Here is a 17,284-nt window from a genome sequence, read left to right on the forward strand (position 1 = left end):
CGTGTCGCTTCACGCAGTTGCACGTCGCAGAGTCGTTTCATGTCGTCATGGGTGCGTCGAGCTGCCTGCCTCGAGGGACTGCAACGGGGCACCAGGTTCACTCATCCACAAATTCGCTTCACATCTCGCATCCCACTGGATCTGTCGTCGTCCAGATCCTCGACGCAGTCACGAGACGCCGCTCTCGGTGACGAGGTCGCCCACCGGCCCCCGAAGCGACTCGGAGTTGTATGAGAGGGCGAGACAAGATGCGGTGTGTGCGACTTGGCGGGCGGAGGTACCATGTCGAGAGGTGGTTCTTCGCCGCTGGAGAAGAGGCAACGGGCGCCGGCGACTCAAGCACCAGATGCACCACACTCTCGACAGCCTCGCAGAGCCTTAGTATGCACACACTGCACGACGATCCACAGTTGAGCAATCGCAGCGATCCCTCCTGATGCCCTACATACATGTCGCTGAGCTGATAAGGGCCGGCCAGTCGGCCCCGCATCCTCATCCTCGGCAAGAACCGGCATGACGTCGGATCCCTCCCGCGACCCAGAGATCCATCTCGCTTGGCATTGCCCACATCCTCATTCATGGTCGGCCTGTGTCTAAGCTACAAGTATCTCTTCTGGACGCGGCGAGTGGGCGAGCCGCGCCCCTTGGCCGACGGCATCGAGCGCACATGGCTCCCCACGCCCTCTGGCGAGCTGGAGCTCCTCTCCGCCGGCGCTGGCGCCAGCGCCGGCTCCGCGTCCCCGCCCATCCTCTTCGTCCACGGCGGCATGGGCTCGGCGTGGGTATGGACCGACTTCATGCTCTTCCTCGCTGCGCACGGCATCCGGTCCTACGCTATCAGCTTGCGCGGGCACGGGGACTCGTGGGCGCCAGGGTATTTGCGCATGGTGTACCTCACCCCTCGGCGCGCGTTCGAGGACGACCTTGTGTCGGCAGTGGAGGCCGTGCAAGCTGCCCATGGCGACGTCGTGCTGGTCGGGCACTCGGCTGGCGGGGGCCTCAGCCAGGCCGTGCTCGCCCAAGGGCGCGTCAATGTCTTGGGCCTCGCGCTGGTCGACGCGATTCCGGGGTACGGGAGGTGAGTTGCCTTCTCGGCCGGCGGGGCTGACGCCAGCGCAACGGTCAACGCCAACTGGATGGCGCTGGACAGGTGGTTCGTCTTCCGCCTTCTGTTCTGCCACTTTGGCCATCCAAACTCGGCCCTCTCGCACCCCTTGCTCACGCTGCGCGCGTTCTTCGGCTCCAAGTTCCCCCTGGAGAGGGTGTACCCCTTCCAAGACCACATGGCGCGGTACGAGTCCCTCCAGTGGCCGTTCAGCATGCTCCGGAGTTTCGCTCCCGCGCAGGACGTGCTCGCCCATGTGAAGGGGAAGAGGGTGCTCGTCCTCGCTGGCGACGAGGACGCGCTCATGACGCCTGAGGTGACGCGGCAGACCGCGGCGTACTACGCCCTCGGCGGCGGCGTGACTACCGAGTTTGTGGGCGGCGCTGGGCATCATCTGCAGAACGACGTGCAGTGGGAGGAGGGGGCCGCGAGGCTGCTCGAGTGGTACAGGGCACTGTAATGTACGCGATGACCATGTCTCCGCTGACCCTCTCTACAGCTCGGTGTAATGCCAATATTGCTCACTACTCGTCCACCTCTGAAGGAGGCCGGTATCTACAGTGCGTCCAGAAAACTTCATAGCCTGTCCTCACGGGGCGCATCCCTGCGTGAGGGTCCTCCTCCTCCTGCTCGTCGCTCGCAACGGTGGATGAGCGAGCAGGGGACGCAGGGGAGCGGCGCCGTGACCGACGAGGGGACTCCTCGCCCCGATCTCGGCGGACGCTGGATCGACGAGGGGACTCTTCCACGAGAGCCGCCGTGTCAGGACATGTGCGCCTGAGCTCATCGTCCGGGTGCCATGGATTCTGATTACGTGGAGTGAAGGCGGCAAGCGTGCTCGTGTGCAAGCTATCCACAAACCTGACGCACCACGTCGACTTGTCGGCGGCTGGGATCAGCGCGGCTCTGACCATGACTTACTGATCAAGTAACGCGTCCGACAACCAGTCCGGATCGCGATAGCCCGGATCTCACACATGTCCCACGGCGTGTCGCGGTGCCAGTACACCTCGAGAAACCCACCCAACAAGCGTGCTTCGAGTCCGCGCCCCAGCTCCGGCATCTCACTGGGCATCGGCCTCGGCCTCGACGGCACATCGAAGGACGTGACGAACGTGTGGATTATCGCCTGGAGAAGCTGGTGCAGCATGACGATTGCGCAGAGCACTGTGGTGTGTTGACGGTCGCCATCAAGGCCGAGAATGGGCTGCGGGGGTCAGACTTGGCGCAGCACGGGTACGAGTGTGTCGACCAGCGGAGCGGATGGCCTCCATCACCGTCTACGTACCAACCCTGCCAGGAGCGATTCCCACAGGTAGATCCTCGATGGATCAGAGGGAACGACATGGCCCCAGTCGCCAGACTGCCGTTAGCGATTCCAACCCCCACCTACGCGTTGCAGTGACTCGAGTGCGCTGCGGCCCTATCGGCTCGCTCCGCCGAGGCGAGGCTCGAGTGCTCAGGCGTCGCTCGAAGAGCGACGCCGCTTCATGCAACAATCTCTTCCAACACTACGCACCTCGTCAAGGAGGACGAGCGCGGGAAACTCGTCACGCACAAACCGTCGGATATCGACCTCGGAAGGGGGACAGGTGTACAACCTCCTCCATACCCAAGTCGCCCCGAACGCCTCGCTCGCCATCAGCGCCATGATGCGCGTGGTCGTGCAGTGCGGGCGGAGGAGGTGCTTTCGTATCCGCTGCACAAGCGCTCTCGCGACCCCGAGGTCGCTCTGCTGTTCGTGGGGTAGCTCCCGAGGGCTGTTATGGGCATCGAGGGTGTAGAACCTGACGGGGCTGAGGTCGGTGGGTGGAACATTGGGCATCGGGGACAAGTGAGTGAGCGGGACATGCTGTCTTAAGTACTCTCCCTCCGTCGCCATGTCTCACTCCTACTGTTCATGTCTAACCTCGGCTGTTGTACATATTAATGATCACACTACTACAGTCCCATATTGTCCAGTAACGGGCTCGCATAGAGCCGCTTCGGGTCATACTTTGCAAACGTCGCGACCGCGTTCGCCCACGCAGGACCATAAGCCGCAGGGATGACATTCTTGAGGATGTTGGTGTCGCGCCACCCGCCCTGCGTGGTATACGCCCAGCCCTTTGACCATTCCGAGCGCACGCCGGCATAGCTCGCGTAGTTGGCCAGCGCCCACTGCTCAATGTCGCGCATGAACGAGGACGCAAACGGCGTCGTGGGGATCGTGAGCACATCGAACCACACCGCCGTGTCCCACTCTGGGTGGCCGTCAAACGGCCGACTGGGCGTCAGGTTGGGCATGACGGCGCCCGCCACTCCCGCGTCGTCGGGCTGGTCGACCCTCGTAACCCTAATCTCGGCGGGGCCGTTGATGGGGAACAAGAGCCGGCCAGAGTATTGCGTCAGCAGGCTCTTGTGCTTGTTGTTGAACTCGAAGATGGTGCGCTGGACGTCGGCGCGGCGACAGTGGATGACGATGCCGTTGGCGGTCACGCGCAGCGTCGACGCGCGGACGTAGCGCATCAAGTCGCCGGCGTACCCCCATATATCGGCCGACTTTGTCGTCGCGAGCCCGGTGGTCACGATCCCGAACACGGCCGGCGCGGTGACGAGGATACCGCCCGGCAGGATGGTTTGCCCGAGCCCGATGAGGCTGGAGAGCAGCTTGTCGATGCTGTCCGAGAACGGGTAGTTGTACGGCCCGCTCACTGCACGCGCGGTGGCAGGCTTGACGGGCGCGAGGCTCCAGATCTTGAGCCACGGGTTGGGCGTGAACGGGAAATGGATAATCTCCATCCGGCCCGCACTCTGCAGGATGCTTTCGACCGTCGTGCCCCCGCTCCCGGGGGCGGCGGAGAGCTGGTCCATGCTCACGCTGGTGATGCTCTCACAGCGCATCGTGTAGGAGTCTGTCACGCGCAGCACGACGCGCGTGATGAGCGCGCGGCCTAGGTGGCACAGGAACGGGCCGATCTCGGGGTCGTTCCGGGCGAACGTCTTGACGGCGTACGCTGTCCCGGTCCACACGATCGCGTCGAGCTCGAGCACCAGGTTGGACAGGGAGCCGAGTGACACTCCAGGCCCTTGCGTCTCGCCGTTGGCGAGAATGCCCGTGCCGTGCGCGCCGATGGCGAGCGCGCCCCCGATCGTAATGTCTCCCAGGGCGGGCGCGGCGCCGAGCGCAAGCCCAGCGGCCTTGAGCGCCTCGTGCATCGAGTCCACGCTGGCGCCAGCCGCAAGCGTGATGCTCTTGTCCGTCGTGTTGGTCGTTATGCCGTTCAGGCCCTTCATGTCGACGACGAGCACGCGCGAGAGCGAGTTGACGCTGTTGTCCAGACTTGTCGGCGCCCAGCCGTGGGTGAACCCGCGCGGGCGTACGCGCCACCCGCGCGAGCTCGCCCAGTTGACGGCGGAGACGAGGTCGTCGACGTTCTTCGGGGACGTCTGGTAGATGTTTGTCCGGATCTCGCCCGACCAGTTCTCGAACGACGTGATGCTCGCCGAGAGGCTCTGCGGGAACCCTGGGAGCAGGTTGATGAAGAGCGCGTTGGCGGACAGCAGCAGGCTCAGCAGCACGAGCGTCGTGCTCGCCCGCAGGCTGTGTGGTGAGGCCACGCGCATGGTGGGGGGGCTGGGAGTCGTTGGGCTGGGGCTGGGGCGGTGGCGTCGCTTCAGTCTCCCATCGCGAGCAGTATTAAACCTGCTCGTCGACGGTGCGAGGAGCGAGGTGGTCCGCTTCTAGACCCACTCCTCAACCCCCACGCCGACGCCCATCTCGCCAGGGATGTCAGACGTCGTCGCAGTCGAGCTGGCCAACATGACACCAAAGTAGAACTGGGAATTTGACGCCCCCAGGATACTGCAGCCTCCCTGCCTGTCTCCCGCAATGTCGGGCGTTGGAGGTGGGGGCCGATATCGCTCCGGCGGTGGGCGCTTAAGCATGAGCGGCGCTATACTGGTCATCATGGAATGGTAACTGTGCGGGACGGGGGCGGGAGCGGCGTTGAAACAGGTGGCTGGGGCTTCGGGAGGTGTCGTGTCGCGACGGTGAGGGGGTTCCGCGGCACGGCGAGGGCGAGGCGAGGGGCATCGGAGCAATCTCGCTGCGGCGTCCTTGTTCGTTGCTGTCGACATGGTCTGTCGGAGGAGGAGCAGCTCGATATGGCCGGCCCCAAGACATGGCCCATGCCGCCGGCTACCGGCATGCGCTTAAAGTATCCCAGACGCATTATTGCCATTAGCAGAGAGCTAACGGCAGCCAGAACCTTGTGCAGACGCCAGAACGCTGCTGCTTTGGGGCTGCATGGCATGTTTCGAACATTCGATCGGTCCGACACAGTTGACGGCATGCAGGGCGACGAGGTGGCACAATGGACGGCCCGGTCGGCAGGGTGGCATGCCAACCTTATCTCGCGAGGGGACATGGCGACCTTGAATATTGCTTGCACATGGTCAATGTTCCGAAGGCTGCTGCATGCAGTATACAAGTACATACGTAGGTCCTGAGTGAGGTGGTGCGTCTCAACGTGGTCATGTGCAGCTACACGTCGCCTGCGACGGCCGTCGGCTTGCCCTCCTTGTTGGTCGATACTTTGTCGTTCGTCATTGTCGCCAGCCTCATAGCGACCAGCATGGCCCGTTGTTTCATTGACATTCTCCACCACCACCACTCCAACCACAACTGGCAAAGAGAGATGAGCAAGGTGACATACCCCACTAAGGCCGCAGCGACATGCCCCGGGCGAGGTTGAGAAGCTAGCCGCCGCCGACATGTCCCAAACCCACCCAAGCACGACCACGACCAAGTTCATGAAGCTCGAAGGGGCCGCTTGGGCTGCACGGCATCAGCAGGCACACCCCGCCAGGACATGGAAGGTCGCTGACCCACTCACGCCCTCGTGATGCGATGTTGTGGCCGCACAGTGCATTCTGCTGTGTTTGATGTCGTCCGAGCATGGTGGGTGTGGCACCCACCCAGGCAGGCACGTTGTCGCGGACAGGGGTGCCCGCACTTGCTGCCAAGCCCTCTGGCCTGTTCCCAAGTGACGTCGACTGGAATCAACCGACCTCAAACGTCCTACGGTGGACGTCGAGGATACTTACTGCAGCACTGCATATATCGCGAGCACCCTAACTGTGAGAGACTTGGTCTCACCACCTCTCAACTCTCAGCCAGCACAACCACGCCACCATGCCAGACAGCGCAACCGACCTCGACGCATCCATCCTCGTCAACATCTTCTCGCGTCTCTCCCTCGACGACTTGACTCGCGTGCGTCGAGTGTCCACGGGGTGGAGGGACGCCGCGAACCAGCGGCAGTCGTACCGCACGGCGTATCTCACCCTCGAGGCCATTGACCCCGGCATCCGGCGCCGCAACCACATCAAAGACAACGCGCTGCGCGCTGCGGGCGAGGCAGGCGTGGACTGGCACCAGCTCTGTAAGCGTGGAGGCCGGTACGGGCGCTGACCCCAGGCGCCGACTACCTCGCCTCGGAACGCGCATGGGCGGTAGGCACGCCCGTCGAGTCGGTGTACGAGGACCCCGGGCTGCAGAGGGCCAGCCTCGACCGCACGCTCGACGGCATCCGGGCGCACATCATCAAGTCAACAGTGCAGGGCAACGGCGCCTCCCACCAGTCGTACTCTTTGATCGAGGCGGGCGTCGGCACCGAGATGCGCCATGCGGGGAACGGCGTGTCCGTGGTCAGCTTCCGCGAGAGGCTCACCTCGCGCTTCTGCCCCGGCCTGGGAACGATCATGACCCGTCTCCTCGAGACGGGGCGCGACGTCCGAGTGCAGCCATGGTACATCGAGCTCTGGGTCTCGCCGAGCGTATGGGAGGACTTTGGCGCCCGCGAGAGGCTGTACTATGCCACCGAGTGGCCTGGCCTCCAGTCAGAAGGCTTCGTGCCGCCCGCCCCGCCGCCAGAGGACACGGGCAGCTTCGTCCCGAGCGGGGAACATGCCGGGTTTCGCCGGCTCGCCGTCTTCCCCACGCCGGTCAACCAGCGCATACACGACTTCCACGTGCGTGTCCCGCCCGGGAAGGTCGCCGAGCTTGAGGTCGCCGTCGCGCACCACTCGCTCGTGGTGCCCGAGGAGGGCGAACCCCTCGCCCTCGGCCTGCAGGTGACGGTGCTGGCGTCGACGTGCGACTGGGCACGCGAGGGCGCGGTCGAGGACATTGCATTGCAGCCGACCAGCTTTACCTCCGGTGACAGGGTGAGTTGGGGGGCGCGTGAGATGCTGGCTGACCGACGACCAGAGTATCGTCCTCGACAGCGACTATGTGTTCAAGGTCTGGACACCAGTCAACTCGAGCAGCGGACGCAACGACGCCGGCGTGTACGTGTACTCTCGCCAACGGGGGTTCGTGGCCGCCCTCAATGTCCACCTGCTGTCCGCGCTCAAGGCGCGCCTTTCGCCCATCTACTGGGTGTCGGTGACGGGAAAGCAGTACGACGACATGGTCGACGCCGAGCTCGTGGAGGCGATGCAGGCCAACGGGGGGGTACTCGACCTCGTCGTCGAGCCCGTCACTGCTAAGCTCAAGAAGACGTACAACCTGTACAAGGTGCTCCTGTGGGACCGCGAGGGCAACCGCAGCGCGTTTAGCGGGTGAGTGGCGGCGCCGCAGAGGCCCGACTGACAGGCACCCAGCATAGAGGTATGCGGCACGAGTCTGTGTCTCTTCCGGACCTCGGGCGTGGCGTTCATCATCCACGAGTATGCGAAAGTCTTCGCACTCGCCGAGCGGGACACGCATCGTCCTGCGCAGCGCGGACCGCACGCTGCTGTTCGACGTGGCGCGCATGCCCCGCCTTCCTGCCCAGTGGCGAGAGCCGTGGACACCGCGCGACCCCGTGTGGCTGGCGCGCAAGGCGCCCCGGCTGCCGCCGCTCCGGTGCCGCGCGATCGTCGAGCAGGTGCCCGAGAACATATTCCGCCGCCACGGCTTCGACTGCTTCTTGCTCTCCCCGGCTGGCATGTTCTCCATCCCTGGCGTTTCCAGGATGGGCGGCCTGTCTGCCGAAGTTGCTCGGGCGATGGAGCGGGGAGAGTATAAGTTCGGTTTGCACCGCGTGTGCTTCACGGCAGACGGGCCTCAGTAGCGTACATAGCTGCACCAACCACCCACACTTCATACGGTGCTTGCTTGACAGACGTAGCGAGTGATGGATGACATGCTCGTCTGGGTTGTGGGACGACTCGGCCACATCGCCGGCTCACTGGGCCACTGCCATGCCCATGAACAACTCGCCTGCGTCAACAGCACCCACACCCCCGCCACGTCTAGAAACAAACGATGCATTAGAATCGGGACATTATGGTATCTAAAGTGTTCACAGCTGGATGCGGGGGGGGCCAGAGCTGCAAAATGAGTGTGTGCTGTATGGTGCTCGTCGTCGTCGTTGATGGTTTACGACGCAGTCTTCGAGGCCTTGGAGCGGAGCTTGAGGAGGATGAAGACGAGAGCGTACGACGAGACGGCAAAGAGGGCAGTGAGGAAGACACCCTCCCATCCATCGACACGGTGCTTGATGTTGAGGCCGTAGAGGTACTCGCTGCCGACCTTGTAGGCGCAGTAGCCGCAGTTCTCGGTCGCGTTGGGGTTGGCGAGGTAGCCCGGGTGGCCGCGGCTGAGGAAGTCGGCCATGTACTGGCCGCAGGTCTGGCCAGTGGGGGGGTTGAAGTAGCCGAGCTCGTCGGGCTTGCACACGACCTTGACACGCCAGATGGGGAACGTGACGAGGCCCTTCATAAGGTACGTGAAGGGGTCGAGCCAGTAGATCCAGTAGCGCCAGAAGACGTTGAGCTGGTAGTAGGGCACGATGATACCACAGAAGATGGTGAGGATCATGAGGATGAGCGGGACGACGAGGGCAGCGAAGACGGCGTTGGGGGCGTAGGCGGCTGGGGGGTGGGTCAGCGGGGCTTACTTGCCAGAAGGTTGACTTTGACTTACCAATGAACTGGCCGAGACCCGTATACATGAACTCGTAGAAGACCATGCAGAGGAAGACGGGGCCGGCAATGTTGGCGCGGAGCGACATGCCCGTGGCGGGGTACCAACAGCACCAGAAGAGCGCGGCACAGATGGCGAGGTAGGGGAACTCGGAGGTGATCTCGCCAAAGCAGAAGACCTGCCACGAGTAGAACTTGGCCTTCTTCTCGCGGGCCTCGAAGATGTCGCGGTTGGCGATGAACTTGGGCTGCGTCTGGACAATGACCGATGGAGCAACGAACGCGAACTGGAAGAGGGTGAAGACACGGTTCTTGAGGTCGCCGAGCGAGTTCTTAATCTTCCAGAACGAGAAGCCGAGGATGAGAGCCGTGATGATGTGGAGCATGAGCTTGTTGGCGACGTACATGACGTTGCGCCACAGCTGGACGTTGGCGCGCATGTAGACGAGGTACATCTGGTCCCAGGTAGTCGCGGCAAACTCGTGCTCGTCCTCGGGGTCGTGCTCGGCGTCGGGGGCCTGGTGGGCGTCGCCGTGGGGCTTGAGGAGGGAGAGCTCGCGGAGCATGTCCTGGCGGGCCTCGGAGTTGTTCCAGACCTCGTGCCAGTCCTGGTCGGTCTTGACGACGCCCGACACAATGTCGATCATGTACTCGGCCGGGTTGCAGTTCTTGGGCCACTCGATGCCCTTGTCGATAAAGTAGTTGGGGACGTCCTCGACCGGGCCCATGTAGACGGTGCGGCCGCCAGCCTGGAGGAGAAGGAGCATGTTGAAGCCGGCGAAGAGGGCAGCGGAAGGCTGGTGGATCGTGCACATGATCGACTGGCCCGAGGCGGCGAGCTTCTGGAGGAATCCGACAATCATGTACGAGCTCTGGCCGTCGAGACCCGAGGTGGGCTCGTCAAGGAAGAGAAGAGTAGGGCGCGAGACGAGCTCGACACCGATGGTGACACGCTTGCGCTGCTCGACGCCGAGACCCTCGCCGGGAACACCGATGATCGCGTCCTCAATGTCGCTGAGCTCGAGGAGGTCGATGATCTCGTCGACGTACGCGAGCTTCTCGGCGCGCGAGAAGCGGCGAGGCTGGCGGAGGAGGGCGGAGAACTCGAGCGCCTCGCGCACAGTCGACTCGGGCATGTGCACGTCGACCTGCTCACAGTAGCCGGTGGTACGCTGGAATGAGAGGGGGAGCTTGCGACCGTTGAGGAGAACGTGGCCCTTGATCTCGCCCTCGTCCTTGCGGGCGGCGAGCACGTCCATGAGCGTCGTCTTGCCGGCACCCGAGGAGCCCATGAGAGCAGTAACAGTGCCAGCCTTGCAGTAACCAGAAACCTTGCGGAGCAGCTGCTTGTCCTTGCCGTTCTCCTTGACAGTGTAGTCGAGGTCCTCCCAGGTGAAAGTCGTGCCGTGGATCTGGGGCTGGGCGAGGGAGCCAGGAGTGCCGGGGGAGCGGGCCTGCTTCTCGTTGAACGAACCACGCTGGGCCTTCTTGTCCCCGGCGACCATGGAGGCGCGGGTACCCTTCTCGCCGTTGTGGTCGGCGATGGTCTCGTCGCCAGAGTGGGCCGAGTGCTCGTCGCCCTCGTCGATGCGGGGGTTCTTCTCGAGGTGGGTGCGCTGGCGCTCGAGCTCCGAGTGCTCGGTCGCGCGGCGCTGAAGACGGTTGTGGTACTCGATAGCCGTGCCGCTGTGAGCCGAGAGGGTGGTGCTGAGACGCTCGAGGGGAGGCCACTGGCGGGGGGCGACCTCGGAGTGGGTGGTACCCCAGCGGCGGAGGCCCTCGCCCTGGCCCTGCGGCGAGCCGGTGGGGTAGCGCGTAATCTGCTCAGTAACGATACCGCCGTCCTCCTCGTCGCGGGGGCGGGCCTGGTCGATTTGGCGCTGCATGAACTGGGCACCGCCGCCGTTCTTGAAGAGGGTGACCTGGGCGTTGTTGCCGTTGCCGGTGAGGTAGGTGAGAGCGAGCATGCCGAGCCAAGCCGAGTGGATCCAGAAGGCAATGATGATACCCAAGTTGCGCCACGCGTGGCTCATCTTGAAGCCGAGCGCATCGCGAATGTACTTTTCACCGAGGACAAAGGTGGCGCCGGGGGTCGAGCCGGTGACCGAGCATCCCTTGGGGCCGTTCTCGTAGCCGGGGCCGTAGGGGGCAAGGTCGGGAGCGACACAGGCGAACTGGCGGCCGCGGAACATGTACGCGCAGGCAGACTCGATACCATAGTACGTGGGGTTGACGAAACGCGTCCAGCCGAACCAGGGCTTCATGGCGGGCGTGTACTGGGGGGGGGGGAGGTGTTAGTGTGGCGCCACCACCACGACCACAGGCCCTTGGACTTACGATAATGTAACCACAGTAGAGGACGAAGATCATGAAAATGGTACCGGCAATCTTTGACGCGTCGTTGTAGTTCTTGCAGCAGAAGCCAATGGTGCGGAAGAGGGCACCGTTGCAGGCCGTGACGACAAACGAGAAGAGGAAGAGGACAAAGTAGTTGGTCGCCGAGTAGTGGCGCTCGGACAGGAAGTACATGACGATGGTCCAGATGACAATCTGGAAGATGTACATCGGAATGTCGACGATTGTTTGCGCGAGGATGATCATGCCGGGGAAATACATTGAATACGTTTGCTGCTTTGCGATGATACCGCGGCCGACGAAGGCGCCTTGGACATCGGAGAAGGACAGGATAGACGGGACTGGGGGGGTTAGTGTGTCGCCTTAGGTGCCACTCACAGAAGACGATCAAGAATACCGCACCACCGCGGAGGAAGAGACCATCAGTAGTGTCGGGCATGTTGTAGAAGACGGAGCCGCAGATAAAGGCAAAGACAAAGGTAGTACCCTGGCGGGCGATGAGGTGTGGCTTGTCGCCCCAGCGCGCCTGCACCTCCTTGATCATGAGGGCCCAGAGCTGGGTCCAGAGGGAGGCGCGGGGCGCGAAGGCGCGGAAGGCGGAAGGCGACTTTTCGGCGTGGATGAGCTCCTTCTGGGCCTCGGACTCGGCCTCGCGCGCGGCCGTGTCGGCGCGGTGAGCGTCGGCCTCGGCGACCATGTCGGCGTAGATCTTGGACTCGCGGTAACGGATGGCAAACTCGGACGCGACGTTGGGCACGCGGCCCTCGAACCCCTTCTTGACTGTGCGCTCGGAGAGCGCAGTGACGGCAGTGAGGTAGTCGGCCGTGTTCGCGCCCTCCATGTACTCGAAGCCCATGTCCTCAAAGTAGGGGCGGGCGAGCGCGCGCGGGCCATAGTAGATGACGTGGCCCTCGGCAATGACGGTCACCTTGTCGAACAGGTCGTAGATGCCGTTTCCGGCCTGGTACAGTGTGAGGATGTTGATCCTCTTGGCATAGTCGCTCATCTTGCGGAGGACCTTGTTGAAGTTGAGCGCCGACGAGGCGTCGAGACCGCGAGTGGCATTGTCCCACATGCAGATGCCGGCGTTGGTGGCCATGGCCTCGCCGATAGAGACACGCTTGCGCTCACCGCCCGAGACACCACGGACGTACTGGTTGCCGACGCGCGTGTCGTGCGTGTGGGCGATGCCGAGGGCCTTGAGGATACGCTCCTTCATGCCGGCAATCCACTGGCTCTTGGTGATGGCCTTGCCGGTGGCCGGGTCGAGGCGGCGGGCCTTCTCGGCAGGGACTTCCATGCGGAGGGCAAAGTCCATCGTGCGGCCGACGGACAGGTGGGCGTCGTGCGTGTCCTCCTCAGAGTTGAACATGACGTCCGAGGCGTACGGGCGGAAGTGGCTAGTGCCAGCCTTCATGGCGCCGTAGTACACTTCGCCGTCGACGCCGGCATAGGCGCCAAACTGGCCAGCGAGGGCCTTGAGGAAGGTGGTACAGCCCGAGCCTGGGCGGCCGACGACAAGCATCATCTCGCCCGGGTTGAGCGAGCCGGTGAAGTCGTGGATGAGGTAGCGCTGGCCCTTGCGAAGACCCGGCTGGCCCATCTTGGGCGACGGGTCACCAGGGCTCCAGTGCATCTCCTTCTGGCGAGCGTCCTCGTGCGACATGAGCTCGCGCGCCATGTGGTGGATACGCCGCTTGGCGAGGAAGTAGGTCCATGGGAAGAGGAGCGTGCCACAGTCGACCTTGAAGTGGATGTCGCCAGGTCCGCCCGCGCCTCTGACGGAGAGGTTCTTCCATGACAGTGAGACTCCCTTGCCGGCTGGGAGGCCACGCTCCTGCTGTCCTTTCACTCCGTCCTAGAAAGTCGTGGTCAGCAATGCCCACTTTGTGGTTCCACGTGTGCCACCCCCACAACAGCCGCGATGGCCGCCACCAACACCACAGCACATTCCTCAAATACCCACCAGGATAACCTGCTCTAGGTTGAATTCGTCCTCGGCTGTCTCGGTGTCTACCGAGTGGATCGATCCGGTCTCGTCGGCCTCTTGCACGTTCTCTTCGCGTACCGCCAAGGCGTCCGCCTCATACTCGACAGCAGACATGGTGGGTGGGTGCTGTCTGTGTGTGGGCAATGAGTTACGAGGGGGGAGGATGTGTGGGCCAGCTGCTCCGTCCTTAAGAGAGGGCGCGCCGTGCTGCGGAGGACAACGCAGCACACGTCGCTGTGGAGCAGTCGCAGGTTGCCCTCTCGGTGTGTAGTCACTTGAGCGGGCTGAGCTTACCTTACCACCGCCAGGCGGGCGTAAGCAGGCAGCCGAGCGCGCAGTCGACCAGGCCGCGGGTAGACAGGCAGCCAGGGGCTCTGCTTGGGTTTAGTGGCTGGGAGACGTGCATTGCGTGCAATGCGTGCATTGTGTGCATGGTGTGTGTGTCTGTGTGCATCATTGCGTGCATTGTACGTCGCTCCGTTGATCACCGCGCGGGGTCTGCGCCTCACCTCGCATCATCATCATCATCTGCAAAGCCGGCCGATGCAGATGGACGGGTGAGAACCGGTGACGGAGTCGGCGCGGACACGTCGTCGGCCCACCAGGAGGGCGGGGCGGGGGCGAGGGTCAGCAGGTTGAGGGACGGATGAGCAGCTGGTACAGGGTAAGGCAAGGTTGGCCGTGGTCAATGACGACTGCGCGTGAGAAGGGGGTCAAGAGGGAGTGAGTGAGCACGAGCGAGAGCAGGAGCTGGAGCAGGGAGGGATGCCAGGAAGGAATGAATGGTTGCTGTCGTTGGAATCTCGTAAGCGAGACAATGGTCAGCAGGACGCGTCCCTCGCAGCGACTGCACCTGACTGACCTGCACCTGATTGATCGCTCTTGGCATGAGAGCCAGTGAGAGTTTGGTCGGGGCGTTATCAGCAGCGACGTCGTATCTCTGCTCGTCAGTGGGTATTGTTCGGGTTAATCAAGATGAACAATGGGACAATGGTGACTGGCTGTTGGCCCGTTGGCGCTCTTCATGCCGACAATGGGCGCAGAGATGGCCATCAACTGACTGGCCTCGACGAGCGCCCAGCGTGCCCAGATGCACGTCGAGAAGCAGCAGGACGTCTCGGGCGCCGACAGACAATAGATGCCCAGGCGCAGCGAGAGCCTCGCCATGGCCGGCCTCGATACTAACCTGTGCATGCTGCATGCATACCGTGCCGCCCTCTGCAGGCCCCAACAGTGCATGCAGCCCACTATGCTCACTCACTCTGTCAGCGAGGGACACTATGCCGACGACGGGTCAGCCAGGCACATCGAGCCGATGTTGTTGCGGCCTGCGTCGCCGACACGCGTCATGCTATTTTGCGAGCGACCGGCGGACTTGTTTCGGCGGCGCGTGCGTGCGTGCGTGCGTGGACGCGCCCGCGCGCGGAGATGGCCGTCAGTGCATGCATGGTTGGGGGAGAGTTAATGGCGCGGTGCATACGGCCGGCCGGTGGACAGTGGACGGGGACGGGCCTGTCAACGGCGCTGACTGTCGTGGCAGTGCCAGAAATCACCATGGCCTCGATATCCTCTCCTCTTGCAATGCATATCGCGCACCACCCCATTCCTCGTCTTCGACGTCCTCGACGTCCTCGGCGCCCGCTCAACCCTATCTGCGCCTCGCGTCGCCTCGCCACGTCGCTCGCTCGCACCACAGTCCACCTCGACTCGCCTCGAGCTCGACGCATCCTCGTCGGTGTCAAACCTACCTGTCCAACCCTACCCTGGCCCCTCCCGCTGGAGAGAGACACGAACACGCGAACACGTTCCCAGGCCCACACACGCCTGGGCTCTAGGCGGCCCAGAGACAAGACACGAGTCACTCAGTCATACACGGTGAAACATGATGCATGACTACATGATCTACACTGGGTACGCCGGCTCCGCCTATGCGGAGAAGAAGGGGATCTCGATGCCGCACCCGGAGAGAAAGTCGAGCAGCTCCTGGTCGAGCACAAACTCTTCGGCTGGTGGTGCGTCGTGGGGCCCGGCGGCGGCACTACTACCCGGCACGACGACGGCTGGCACGCCAGCTGGCGCGACGGGTGCTGCCAAGAACGCGTCATTGGCCACTACCGCCGGTGACACGGCGACGCTGCTCCAGCCCTGCGGGTAGCTTGGCGTCGGTGTGGGCGCCGCCGGAGGAGGCATGGGCGACGCCTCCAGCGGCAGAGTTGCGACTGCTCTGTACACCGCGTCGGTGAGCACGTTTGCGAGCATAGCCGTCTCGGGGTATGCTGACGCGCTGCGAACGGCTGCGACCAGCGCCTCGGCCAAGGCCATGTATCGCGCCGCGACGTCGCGCGACGTGACCGCCCCCTCGACCATGAGCCGCACGAGAAACAGCACAAACGCCGCGAGCTGGTCGCGCACTGCGCGCGGCGAGAGCTGCAGCAGCTGCCGGTCGGCAATGGTGCGCGCGAGCACCGCCATGCGCTCTGTTGCGCGCAGCGCCGCCTCGTCGACCGCGGCGACCGTCACGCGCGGCAGCACGCCAGCATAGTCCTTGACTGCGATCCAGCAGACGAGGAACATCCAGTTGTACGTCGAGACGAGGTACGTCGCGTGCGGGGAGTGGTCCAGCGCCGAGACGTGCAGCTTTGTGTCGAGGCGCTCGAGCTCGCCGAGCGCTGCGTCGACGTCGACGGCTTTCAGGCCCTCGGTCTTGGCGCGCGCTGACAGCAGCGTCGCGCAGATCTTGCGCGCGACGCGCGCGATGGCAAAGTGGATGTCGATGTCCGCCCCGGGGGGCAGCGGCCAGCCGACGTTGGTGTCAACGAGGCGGAAGCTCGTGCTGGCTGAACTCGAGCGGATGGCGTCAAACTTCCACAGCGTCCAGAAGAGCGTCTGCCGGCGCGCGTACTCTGGGTGACTCGGCGCGGGGGGGACATGGAGCTTGTGGTACAGTGCCAGGTCGATTGCGAAGCCGCGGCCAAGGGGGTCGAGGCGGAGGGGGTGCGCCTGGCGGGGCTTGGCGACGCGCTCCGCGAGCAGGTTGACGGCTTCGACCGCGTCGATGCCGCCGCGGGCGAGCACGTCCTCGTCGGTCGTGAGCTCGACGCAGCGCGCGTATATCGCGCCGGAGAGGTGCGCGTGGGACGACAGCGGCGCGCCGAGCGCCGCGACGGCGAGCGCGAGCAGCTCTGAGACGGCCGGCACGCTCTCGGCCGGCGGGAGGCCAGCGACCTCGTACAGGAGCACCGCGACGCGCTGCGTGAACACGCGCTCGCTCATGGACAGGTGGTACGTCTGTCCGATGGAGCGGAAGAACGTGCCGATGGCGTCGTCGAGCGCGGGGCGCGTGAGGCCGGGCACGGAGAGGAGGCATGCGTGCGGCGACGCGGGGGTGGCAGGCGCGGGCGACGCAAACGTCGCGGCGAAGCGCGCAGTCGAGGGGCTCAGTAGCGGCGGCGGGGTCGGCGTGCCCTCTGGCGTGGAGTGCGGCGAGTCCCCGTCCCCGTGGTGGTGCTGCTGCAGCAGCGTCATGATGCGCTTGCCCCGCTTGTGGGTGCCCGGAGGGCGGGGCAGCCCGGGGTCCGCATCCTTGCGCTTCGGGGGCATGCCGGCGGCATGCGTGGGGGCGGCGGGCGGGGGCGAAGCGCGGAGAGTGTGAGAGGCTGCAGCGTTATCTCGTCATGCCGGCGGCGACGGTGAGCGTGAGATGATGGTTGGGTAGACGGCGTTGTTCAGCGTGAGATGAGTAAGGTGTGATGGATGCCGAGTGGTGCGATGGGGGTGCGGCGAAAACAACTCCTCGGCCATGCCGAGAGCACCTCGTCGTCGTCCGAGGTGAGTGACTCCGGTGGCTCCGCTCAAACACCGCCGCCGCGATTCCGCAGCCA

General features: G+C 64.1%; 5 protein-coding genes across 5 annotated transcripts; 2 read left to right on the top strand and 3 right to left on the bottom strand.

Annotated features, from left to right (window-relative positions):
- The first annotated feature begins 573 nt into the window (after positions 1 to 573).
- LOC62_07G009765 (uncharacterized protein) lies at positions 574 to 2,128 on the top strand. The gene is made up of 3 exons (XM_062776326.1): positions 574 to 1,078; positions 1,115 to 1,566; positions 1,605 to 2,128. Exons 1-2 carry the CDS (start codon positions 579 to 581, stop codon positions 1,563 to 1,565), a joined length of 951 nt encoding a protein of 316 aa, XP_062632310.1. The 5' UTR covers positions 574 to 578; the 3' UTR covers position 1,566; positions 1,605 to 2,128.
- Positions 2,129 to 3,046: 918 nt separating this feature from the next.
- Positions 3,047 to 4,711, bottom strand: GLDH (L-galactono-1,4-lactone dehydrogenase, mitochondrial; the record flags this gene model as incomplete). Its single annotated transcript, XM_062776327.1, has 1 exon — positions 3,047 to 4,711. The coding sequence occupies one exon, from the start codon at positions 4,709 to 4,711 to the stop codon at positions 3,047 to 3,049; it is 1,665 nt and encodes a 554-aa protein (XP_062632311.1).
- Positions 4,712 to 6,850: 2,139 nt separating this feature from the next.
- LOC62_07G009767 (uncharacterized protein) lies at positions 6,851 to 8,205 on the top strand (the record flags this gene model as incomplete). The annotated part of the gene is made up of 4 exons (XM_062776328.1): positions 6,851 to 7,315; positions 7,359 to 7,711; positions 7,754 to 7,819; positions 7,872 to 8,205. 4 exons carry the CDS (start codon positions 6,851 to 6,853, stop codon positions 8,203 to 8,205), a joined length of 1,218 nt encoding a protein of 405 aa, XP_062632312.1.
- Positions 8,206 to 8,411: 206 nt separating this feature from the next.
- On the bottom strand, positions 8,412 to 13,599 carry bfr1_1 (Brefeldin A resistance protein). Its single transcript, XM_062776329.1, has 5 exons — positions 13,380 to 13,599; positions 11,792 to 13,271; positions 11,396 to 11,754; positions 9,060 to 11,334; positions 8,412 to 9,007 (listed from the first exon to the last, which is right to left on the bottom strand). Exons 1-5 carry the CDS (start codon positions 13,515 to 13,517, stop codon positions 8,514 to 8,516), a joined length of 4,746 nt encoding a protein of 1,581 aa, XP_062632313.1. The 5' UTR covers positions 13,518 to 13,599; the 3' UTR covers positions 8,412 to 8,513.
- Positions 13,600 to 15,329: 1,730 nt separating this feature from the next.
- On the bottom strand, positions 15,330 to 17,003 carry LOC62_07G009769 (uncharacterized protein; the record flags this gene model as incomplete). Its single annotated transcript, XM_062776330.1, has 1 exon — positions 15,330 to 17,003. The coding sequence occupies one exon, from the start codon at positions 17,001 to 17,003 to the stop codon at positions 15,330 to 15,332; it is 1,674 nt and encodes a 557-aa protein (XP_062632314.1).
- Positions 17,004 to 17,284: the final 281 nt, after the last annotated feature.

Source organism: Vanrija pseudolonga, chromosome 7, assembly GCF_020906515.1.
Source record: "Vanrija pseudolonga chromosome 7, complete sequence".
NCBI classification, from domain to species: Eukaryota; Fungi; Basidiomycota; class Tremellomycetes; order Trichosporonales; family Trichosporonaceae; genus Vanrija; species Vanrija pseudolonga.

What these genes read in the sequence shown, in the direction of transcription:
- bfr1_1 (XM_062776329.1), bottom strand. Translation starts at nt 13,517, where the DNA reads ATGTCTGCTGTCGAGTATGAGGCGGACGCCTTGGCGGTACGCGAAGAG. An exon ending in GGTATTCTTGATCGTCTTCT is followed by an intron (nt 11,755 to 11,791) that starts GTGAGTGGCACC and finishes TAACCCCCCCAG; the next exon opens with TCCCGTCTATCCTGTCCTTC. An exon ending in TCTACTGTGGTTACATTATC is followed by an intron (nt 11,335 to 11,395) that starts GTAAGTCCAAGG and finishes CCCCCCCCCCAG; the next exon opens with TACACGCCCGCCATGAAGCC.
- LOC62_07G009765 (XM_062776326.1), top strand. Translation starts at nt 579, where the DNA reads ATGGTCGGCCTGTGTCTAAGCTACAAGTATCTCTTCTGGACGCGGCGA. An exon ending in GCGATTCCGGGGTACGGGAG is followed by an intron (nt 1,079 to 1,114) that starts GTGAGTTGCCTT and finishes GGCTGACGCCAG; the next exon opens with CGCAACGGTCAACGCCAACT.